The sequence below is a fragment of the Gekko japonicus genome, unplaced genomic scaffold (assembly GCF_001447785.1).
Source record: "Gekko japonicus isolate JY-2015 unplaced genomic scaffold, Gekko_japonicus_V1.1 scaffold1987, whole genome shotgun sequence".
NCBI classification, from domain to species: Eukaryota; Metazoa; Chordata; class Lepidosauria; order Squamata; family Gekkonidae; genus Gekko; species Gekko japonicus.
In genome coordinates, this window is record NW_015160277.1 from 102,346 (window position 1) to 112,569 (window position 10,224).

Below are 10,224 nucleotides of genomic sequence, written 5' to 3' on the forward strand. Positions count from 1 at the left end.
AGCTGTGTTAGTCTGTTGCTGCAAAATAGTCCAAGAGTTCAAACAGCACCTTTAAGACTAACAAATAGCACCTTTAAGACTAACCTTTAAGACTAAGACTAACTGAGTGAAGGGTGTGGCCTTATGACACACGTCCGGTGATGTCAGGGGGTGTGGCATATGCTAATGAGTTATGCTAATGAGTTCCCCTAGCTCTTTTTCTACAAAACGACCCCTGCATGTTAGAGAACTCAGGTAATAAGAACAGAAGCAAAAAAAAGAGACAGATTCAGGTGGGGCCTGAAGCAGCAGAAGAAAGTTTGAGTCCAGGGGCACCTTGAAGACCAACCAAGTTCCATTCTGGGGATAAGCGTTCGTGTGCACGCACCTGCGTGCACACGAAAGCTTATCCCCAGAATGGAACTTGGTTGGTCTTCAGGGTGTCCCTGGACTCAAACTTTGTTCAGAAGCAAAGAGAAAGTAGCGAATCAGAGTCCAGCGCATAAACACCAACTTGTCTCAGTCTTGAAAGCTAGCTTGGGAGTAAAGCTTTCCTGTCTTCACAGTAAGACGTCACGGAGGACACTGTACTTCCAGCCCTATCATCCAGCCTTCAGAACCCTGCATTTCCATCTGTACAAGACCCAGCCTAGACTGATCAAAAATTTGCAACTGCTGCCCATCCAAGTGTTTTTGCACAAGGGAAGACAGCTCACGGTCTTATTTGTGGCATGACTGTAACTTATGCCATTTTAAAAGCGAAGGGAATAAAATAGCCAGCTAGCTAGGGTCAGAAAGAGGCATATTTAAGTCAGCTGGCACCCATGACATTGTGAACATGAAATATTTACATGTCTGAAGCCAGACTCCAGGCTTACTTAGAAAGTAAGACTCGGCACATACATTATATGAAACAACTCTCCTTTGTCAAGGCTTCCAGACACCAAAATTACTGTGATATGAAAACTGCATACATACCATCACCTGGGACATATCCATGAACTGCAGGCCAAAGTAATCCGTTTCAATAAGATCCAAGTGATACACAATCTGGTCAAACAAATCTTGCCCTTTTGCATGTTTCTGTAAGAAAAAAAATAGTTTTTTTTAAAGGAGGAATATAGTTGTGTGCAATACTCCCTCTAAGCCATGGAGTCCTGTGAGCAAAAATTCTACTTTGTCAGTGACTGGCATTAAAGTTGTGAGCGAGTGATTTGGCCACTGCATAAATTAGTTTGCTCTGGAGCCATCCTTCCTGAGCTAAGACAAAAATGTGTGAGCCAGAGGCTAGAAAACTGTGAGCTAGCTCACACTAACTCAGCTTAGAGGGAACACTGGTTGTGTGTACATGTATGGCGTAAACATGTCATACAGTCTAGATGTAAAAAGTGGAAGGACACACCCGCACGTTTCCTGACATCCACGCAATCATGTGGATGCGCTGAATTAGGCCAGTGTCTCTCCAGTCCTGTCTGATGGTACGTGGCACGCATGCACATCAGGGGACGTCACACACGACTCATCAAATAATACAACGTCCCACGTTAGCTATAAAATGAGAGCCCTGTGAAAGTGTCTGGGAATCTGTGTGCTCTTTGCTAATGGAAGATTTCACAGTTTTTAATTGCTCGAAATGCAAAGGGAAGGGGAAATAAATCTTCTATTGTTGTAAAGGACTGAGCAGTCATTTGGATGCATGCAGCAGGGAAGCTTTCCATGAAAAATCGGAACTGTTTGCAGTCTTGTTGGCACTTTCCCATCAGTGGCGGTTGCCCAGTGCCATTACGTCTCTCCGACAAGATAAAATAAAGGGATGCCCACCAACGTAAGGCCAGTCTGTACACCACTCAAGACGGCAACTAAGCCTCACGCCACCATAATATGGAGATAAGCTGGCACAGTGCCCTGCTGTCGCCAACACTGGTGCAAATTAGGTATGTGCACAGCTGAGGCACTGGAAGTACCAAAAACGGGCAAGACCAGGGGCATCCTGGAGGAGGAGTGAGACATAACCGGCGTCCTAAGCTCCTTCAGCCAATGCCCTGCCCTCCGCACCAGTACATGATGGCTACAAAATGCACAGGTATCACTAAGATCACGATGGGTCACCGTGTTAGTCTGTCTGTAACAGCAGAAAAGAGTAAGAGTCCTATAGCACCTTAAAGACAAACAAAATTTTGTTACAGGGCACCCGCCTCAGGACAGAGAAAGGGACTGTCCATTCACAAGAATCTGCCTTCTACTGAATCAGACCCTCCTTGGTCCCTCAAGGTCAGTCTTGTCTACTCAGACTGGCAGCTGTTCTCCAGGGTCTCAGGCAGAGAAGGTCTTTCACATCATCTTCAACCCAATCCTTTTAACAGGAGATGTCGGGGATTGAACCTGGGACCTTCTGCATGCAAAGCAGAAGCTCTACCGGTGAGCCACGGCCCCTCCAGCTGGAAGAGGATAATGCACCCCACACATGCAAGTCTTGAACGATGCACATTGCAAATGCTGCCTCCCCATGCTGTTCCTACAGTGCATCAATGGCTCAATAACTCCCTCAACTGTAGGGCGGCAACAGCGTCCCCACAGAGGGTAAGAATGGACACAGTAGGACACTGCAGATACACCGGCAGAGACAGAGAGAGAAACAAATAATAACCCAGAGACTACAACTGGTCCAGAATGCAACAGCCTAACTACTGTCAGGAGCTAGGCGCCAGGAACATATGTTGCCCAGGTTAGAACAGCTGCATTGACTGCCAGTCGGTTTCCAAGTTTAATTCAAGGTGCTGGTTGTGACCCTCAAAGCCCTTCACGACCTGGCTTTCTCCACGTCCCTGCGCACCAACTACAGTCATCAGGCAGCCATCGGCTGGCTCTCCCACCACTCAAGGTGGCCCGCCTGGCATCAACCAGAGCTCGGGGGCCTTTTACATCAGGGCTCCCTGGTGAGCCCCCCCCCCCCGGAGATCAAGGAGGAGGTGCTGCAGGGCCTGCCTGTTTGCCAGAATTCTGGACGGGGTCCAAGTTAGCACATATCTTTTTTTGGGGGGGGATTTGCGGCTGGCTTTTTGAGTTTTGGATTTACACTGAAAACGCTGTTAACTATTACTGTAAGCCGCCTTGAACCAAGAGAAAAGATAGGTGTAATGATTCATTGTTTTTGTGTGTGCGTGTCTCTTTAAAAGTTTGGTTGCATGACGGTGGTAGATAGACTAGAGTGGTTGAGAGAGGCAAGTGTGGTATGACTGGTGGTTGACAGAGAGGGGGAGGGGTTTTGGAAGTGAAAATGAGTGGATGAGTATGTATGTCAGTCAGGTTTTACAGTTACAGGTTTGACAGTTGATAGGTTCAGTTAGTTCTGTGTGTGAAAGGAGAGACAAGCAGTTCTGTGTTGAAGCAGTTATAAGCTGAAAGCTGAGTGTCTAGGAAACAGTAAAGTTTAAGTGAACAAGAGTTAAAGGAAAGTCTGAGTGACAGGCTAGAGTGAAACAGTAAACATATATGGCATTGAGATAAACAAGTGTTACAAAGTTACATGCAAAGATCCCTGACAGAGAGGGAGAAGATTGTGTGGGATACCAAAGCAATCGTTCAGTATTTACACATTACTAGTTACATTGTACTACCCTCTTATTTATGCTTTATTTCAATAAATCCTCTTTCATTCAAGTATATCAGCTCTGAAATAAATACTTCCTCAGGACCACATAGTTCCTCGTAAGCCTTGAACTCAGTCTACCAAAATAGTAAGAATAACAGTAAAGTATAAAAGGTCTGGAAATCCTTAAATTTCCTGGTGGCAGCCGTATATACCCAGATAAACAGAATAAAAAGAGAACTTTTAAAGTGAAACTAGTCCTCCCCAATAAGGAGGACATCACAGTAGGGCATAAATATTTAAATAAATTTTAATAAATAAATAAAGCAACACACTGTTGCTGGGTGAATGATGGCTGACCGCTTCAACAGGTGAAAGAATACCCCACACACACACGCACACAGAACTCCAAGGCCTGCAAGTTCATCAGGTGGACTCTGTCAGGATTCCAGCTTTGGGGTGGCTTCCCTTTGCCAGCTTCCAGGCACACAGGCCGGCAGCTCCTTACCAGGGGCTTTCTGAAACGCCAGCTGCTGCCCACTCTTTGCACGCACAGCTGTCCAGAGAGGGGCCTTGCCCAGCTGCTGAGGGCTTGGGCAGGTCTCAGAGCACATATAAAAGAAATCTGTCACGAGGCCATCATTTCTCCCAAGGTGCTCATTAATGTATTCTCTCTTAAGGAACACGCGGCATTGCCAGATACTTAAAAGTGTATTGATTGTTTTACAAATGTTGCCTTGTCTTGAATTCACTCCTGTGTCCCCAGGGCTGGGAGCGGAGGCAGGAGGCCAACTTGTTGGATATTGTAACACTGCACGCCAGAGGATCTTGGAGGGAAAAGATTAAGAGAACTCTCTCTGGGGTGTACTTGGCAGTTGCTGATCCCACCCCCTCATGGGCAGGGGTCATTTCCTGCAGAAGCACACAGGAGCGGAGCTCCGGTAGTAAGGAGCCCAGGGGGCGGGCACATGCAACAAGCCCCACCCCCTGCTCCCAGCAGCCCTCAGTCAGAGCAAGAAGCAGCCAGGTAAGTTGCAGAGCCCCCCCGGCCCAAAACAGTCCAGTGGCACCTTTAAGACCAAGTTTTATTCAGGTACAAGCTCTCCCTCCTCTGCGAGGACAGATCTGCACGTTCCCAATAGCTAGCAATCCAAAACAGCCCAGTGGAGCCTGAGCGGTGGGTGTTGCAGAGGTGCCCCCCCAGTCCGCCTTCAGGTACAAGCTCTCCCTCCTCTGTGAGGGCAGATCTGTGCAAACCCCCCCCCAATAGCTAGCAATCCAAAACAGTCCAGTGGAGCCTGAGTGGTGGGTGTTGCCTTCTGACACACTTCCGGTGATGTCAGGGGGTGTGGCATATGCAAATAAGTTATGCTAATGAATTATGGTAATGAGCTCCTGCACCTCTTTTTCTACGAAATGACCCCCGCTCATGGGTCAGATGATGAGCCTCTTCGGCCCTGGCTTGCCTTCTGCTTCATCTTATATACAGGACCCCTCTTCTTCTTCTCTCTCTTACCTGGGCTGGGAGAGCCAGGTTGGTGTAGTGGTCAAGTGCACAGACTCTAATCTGGGGGAACCGGGTTTGATTCCCCACGCCTCCAAATGCAGCTGCTGGTGTGACCTTGGGTCAGCCACAAGAAGCCCAAACGCCTTTCCCTCAGGGTCTTTTAAGCACCTCCTGGCAAGGGCAAGGGCAGAACCCGGCCCACACATACACGGTACTAGGCTGCTGGCTGAATACCCAGGTGCCACCTGCATCGCATGAGTAATACAGGAAAAGCCGGTGTGTGTGTGTGTGTGTGTGTGACAAATGTCCTTTGCTGTAATGGAGGCAGAGTCCTCAACCGGATGGCCCAAGCTAAGCCAGTCTTGTCAGATTTCAGCTGCTAAGCTCGGTGAGACCATTTCAGACCAATAAAAATCTATTTATTTAGGAGCTACATTCTAGATAGGGATAGAATAGTATCCTAGCCTAACTTACTAAGGATGGACATGGATGGTAAGAGGCCCATCTGTGTCTTGGTGCCAAGATGGAGACAGCGCACTCTTTACGCGTGCAAGAAGAGTGTTCCGGGAGAGGACGAATGGAAGGAAGGAGAGGCAATTTCCCTGACAGTAGCAATCTACATTTCAAAGGGGACAGTGGCAGAAGAGTAAACACAGGAAGAGGCTTGGTCTACCTATCTAGAAGAAGAAGAAGAAGAAGAGATTGGCTTTTTGGAGTCACAGAGCGGCTTACAAACTCCTCTCCCCCTCCCCACAACAGACACCCTATGAGGTAGGCGGGGCTGAGTGAGCTCTTGACAGAAACTGCTCTTTTTCAAGGACAGCTCTTGTCAGAACTGTGGCTTGCCCAAGGTCATCCAGCCAGGTGCCAGTGGAGGAGTGGGGAATCAAACCTGGTTCTCCCAGATCAGAGTCCGCGCACTTAACCACCACACCAAACTGGCTATTTAGCCTATCTAACTCTCTTGCCACATAGTCTGGAGGCTGAGGCAGGGGACACCATCCAGCACTTCCAACAAAAACAGCCACGGGGGACCCTGCTTGGCCCGATGTGGCATTCTGCCTGCACTGACTGCAGCATGAGGAATCCCACAGCAGAGAAATAATGCCCCCCCCCCAACACCCAGGACTGTTTCAGCTATCAAAAAAACTGAATTGGACTTTCATCCAGGCCCCTTAAACCATTAAGACCACCCCTGTTCTCTGCTCAGGGATGAAGTACTTCTGCTTTTTGCTGACCTTTAAGACAAGGCCTGGCTGTTGTGTGGCCCAGTCTGATGCAGGCATCCAGTCGCTGAATCCCAGCTGGGTGGCTCTGAGAGCCAAAAATACGACACCGTCCTGATTGCTCCACATGCCCCCATGCTCGTCCCACAGAGCGGCAGGCTCCCCAGTCTCTCAGACTGGGATCCACCATTATCAGACACACCTCGAAACCCTGAACACTCTCCTGCCCTTTATAAGAGTTCCTGCTGTCCACCACCGCATACAGCGTCTCACTTGACCCTGGCATGTCACTTCAGAGAGGTGAGCTTCTGGGAGCGTAGAAGGACCCATCGAAGAGCTCTCAAATGTGTGCACGCCCAATGTACAGTGCCTGTTGGCACAATCACCGTGCCCGGGAGTTGCGCCAAGAACACGAAGCCTGCATGCCTGGCTGACCTTGGCTTAGTAGCTTTCATCAGCCTCCCTTGCCTTGTCGAGTGGGTCAAAGTCCTCGCTTTCTCAAGCAGGCCTAGCATTTCATGACAGTACCATGAACCTCCTTAAAACCATCCGTAAAGCTGCATCCCCAAACCACCTGGCAAGCTTTTCAGGATTTTCAGAGATTTAAAGCTGTTGATTTCCATACAGCCCATGTTCTGCCCTCAATGCGATATAATCATTTAATGCATATATTATACAAAGACGCACACTGCCATTTTTGCAAATGCACTTTGCCCTATAAGACAGCTTGCTACGTACAGAAAATAGTTTCTCAGCCAATCGGAAGTGAAATTGGTTCTACATGCGGCACATGTCAAAAGAGTGCTAGCAGTAGGTGTCAACTGCTATTTAAGTCTCATCTACCAAGAATGCTCTGCGGAGGCATGCGTCTTCACATTTTCTGACATTTTAAGAGATATCTATTCTGCCTTCCCCATGATACATACAGCTACATCCTAGCTGAAACGGCACCACTTGAGATAGAGTCTTAGCTGGTTTTCAGGGCAAGCAACACCTTTTAGAAGGTGGAGTTTTTTACCACCCAGGGCTTTGAGCAAAACTTTCCCAAAGAAAAGATGCTTGCTTGAAACATACAGCTGGGAAGCAATATAATGCACCGACTTCACCTTTTGTTCTCTAGACTGACGTGGAGGTATGTTTCTCAAAAGCATTTTTGAAAAACGTTCACATTTAGTGTTTTCAAGCAGCAGGGATCCCAAAGCTAAAAGAAATTTCTCCCCTGAGCGCCAAAGAAAACATTAATACAGTCTCAGCTTATACACATAGGCAGGTTGGGAAATAAAGCATTTCTGCAACCGGGCATCTGTGATATTACACATGAAGTGTCAATACATGACCCTGTTTTGGCGCAGACTTTGATAGTGGTACAAAACACATGGAACTGATGAGTCATTCACATATATCACACTAGCAACCATAAATATAGCAAACACTGATACAGCAATTCCACAAAAACATTACACACCAAATCTGACCATGACAAAAATATTTAACCATATATCATCTTCATATCTTGGTGCGGGAACAAAACCCAATAGACATTTAATAGGCACACACCCTAGAGGACTGCTTACAGCTGATGCCTGGGCTTCTGGAAAGGAACTTCACATTTGTCCCGGATTTGTTACTTCACGTAACTGAGGCCTGAGATCTTGTTAAGAGATTAGGTATGTATTATGTCAGGATATTTTCCATTATTGTATAATGGAAATAATTTATAATTCATTTTATATTTGTAATGTTGTATAATTCATCTTAGATGTTTCTCTGGTGATTATATATTATTTCAACAGGCAAATGGAATACTTCATGACTATGAAGAAGATTCTTAGTGAAATGGGTGGAGAGCCGCCCCCCTGTCATCGTTTGTTCAGGTTTATGGGACTGTTTTGGTCCACATATGAAATGATCATTGGACCATGAAATCTACTGGAAGTTTGGATTGAGTATATTTACTGATATTTTTGGCCCAAATGGATATATACTGGCAGGGGTCATTTTGTAGAAAAAGAGGTGTAGGAGCTCATTAGCATAACTTTTTAGCATAACTTATTTGCGTATGCCACACCCCCTGGCATCACCGGAAGTGTGTCAGAAGGCAACGCCCACCGCTCAGGCTCCACTGGACTGTTTTGGATTGTTAGCTACGGGGGGACGTGGATGCGCAGATCTGTCCTCGCAGAGGAGGGAGAGCTTGTACCTGAATAAAACTTGGTCTTAAAGGTGCCACTGGACTGTTTTGGATTGCTAGCTATTGGGGGGGGGGGGAATGCACAGATCTGTCCTCACAGAGGAGGGAGGGCTTGTACATGAAGGTGGGCCGGAGGGGGGGCTCTGCAACTTACCTGGCTGCTTCTTGCTCCTCGTGGCCCGACTGAGGGCTGCTGGGAGCAGGGGGTGGGTCTTGTTGCATGTGCCTGCCTCCTGGGCTCCTTACTGCCAGAGCTCCACTCCTGTGCCCGCCCGCAGGAAATGACCCCTGTATACTGGATCATCTGAATTATCACAGACTGATAATTGACCTGTTTGAGTGTATCTGTTGAATTGTATACGGTTAGATATTTTTGTCATGGTCAGATTTGGTATGTTATGTTTTGTGGAAATATGATATCGATGTTGGTTGTTACTGTGATATATGTGAATAGATGATTTATATGACTCATCAGTTCCACATGTTTTGTACCACGTCTTTTCGATAATTTAGGTGGAGCTACCATTTTGTGCTTTTAGCAGGCTTTGACAGAACAGACTCGCAAATGTGAAGTTAAGACATTTTACTGGCTGTGCTGCGGGGCCTCCTTCAACATCCCTCGATGAACTCAAGTAAAGAATGCAGCTCCACTGCTGACTACACACTTGGGGTGCAAACTCAGGTCTGCTCAGTGTAATATCTGCAACGTCCTGACCTAGATGGCCCAATTTCTCCAGATCTCGGAAGCTAAGCAGGGCCAGCCCTGGTTAGCACTTGGATGGGAGACCCCCCAAGGAAGACCAGGGTTGCTACGCAGAGGCACGCAATGATGAACCACCTCTGAGTGGGTCTTGCCTTGAAAACCCTACAGGGTCACCATAAATCAGCTGAGATTTGACAGCACTTTCCCCCACCACCAATGTGCATGAAACAGCCCCAGGGCAGGATTGCTGCCTAGCTGGACAAGAAAGGGTTTGTAATAAATAAACTCTATACAAGCCATGAATGAAAGAATCAGACCTCTCTCTACACAAGGTGATGACACCTGTTAATAAGAAGCTTCAGCCAGATTAAAGAACAAGAGCTTGTGTCCTGTACCCTGTTTCCACTTGCCCAGAACTCTACTGAGGAGCATGTTCCGCTAGCTCTAGAGCACTGGTTCCCAAAGTGGGTAATACCCTGAGGGGCGCTGGAACGATCCAGGTGGGCGGTAGGAGCCTTCGGTGCAAATTTGTCACTGCATCTTTTTGTCCTTGAAGGTAGATTTCCAGGGGGAGCACTGAGTAATTTTCTTTTCTGAAAAGGGGGTGGTCGGCCAAATAAGTTTGGGAACCTCTGCTCTAGAGCATTTCCACTCACCCAAGACAAGTGAGTTTCAAGGAACAGAAAGTGCTCTGGGGGATGTACAACATCCAAGCCCGGACTCTTTGTCTGGAACCTTACAGGAAAGAGCCCAGGCCTCAGATGGGGTTGGAGAGCGCCAGTACGGCGCTCCGGGAGTGAGGCGCTGGGGGGCGGGGACATGACGAAGCCCCTCCCCCTGCTTCCAGCCACCCCCTGCTTCCAGCCACCCCCTGCTTCCAGCTGCCTTCATTTGGGCCGGGAGGAGGCAGGAGGAGGATGGTAAGTACACTGGTGGGGCGGGGCTTTTCAAGGGGGCAGGCCGCGGGGGTGCCAGGGGCTTTTTTGGGGTGGGGGGTAGGCTGCGGGCACTCCGGGTGCTGCGGCGGGG

At 48.0% G+C, this 10,224-nt stretch overlaps 1 protein-coding gene across 1 annotated transcript in view; it reads right to left on the minus strand.

Annotated features, from left to right (window-relative positions):
• The window catches only part of EPB41L4B (erythrocyte membrane protein band 4.1 like 4B), a gene marked incomplete at its 3' end in the record, with an annotated part of 140,526 nt that overhangs the window by 92,816 nt on the left and 37,486 nt on the right, over positions 1-10,224 (minus strand). The window contains exon 2 of the mRNA XM_015415274.1: positions 958-1,062. Coding sequence (XP_015270760.1) covers positions 958-1,062 — 105 coding nt within the window. The remainder of the gene's footprint in view (positions 1-957; positions 1,063-10,224) is intronic.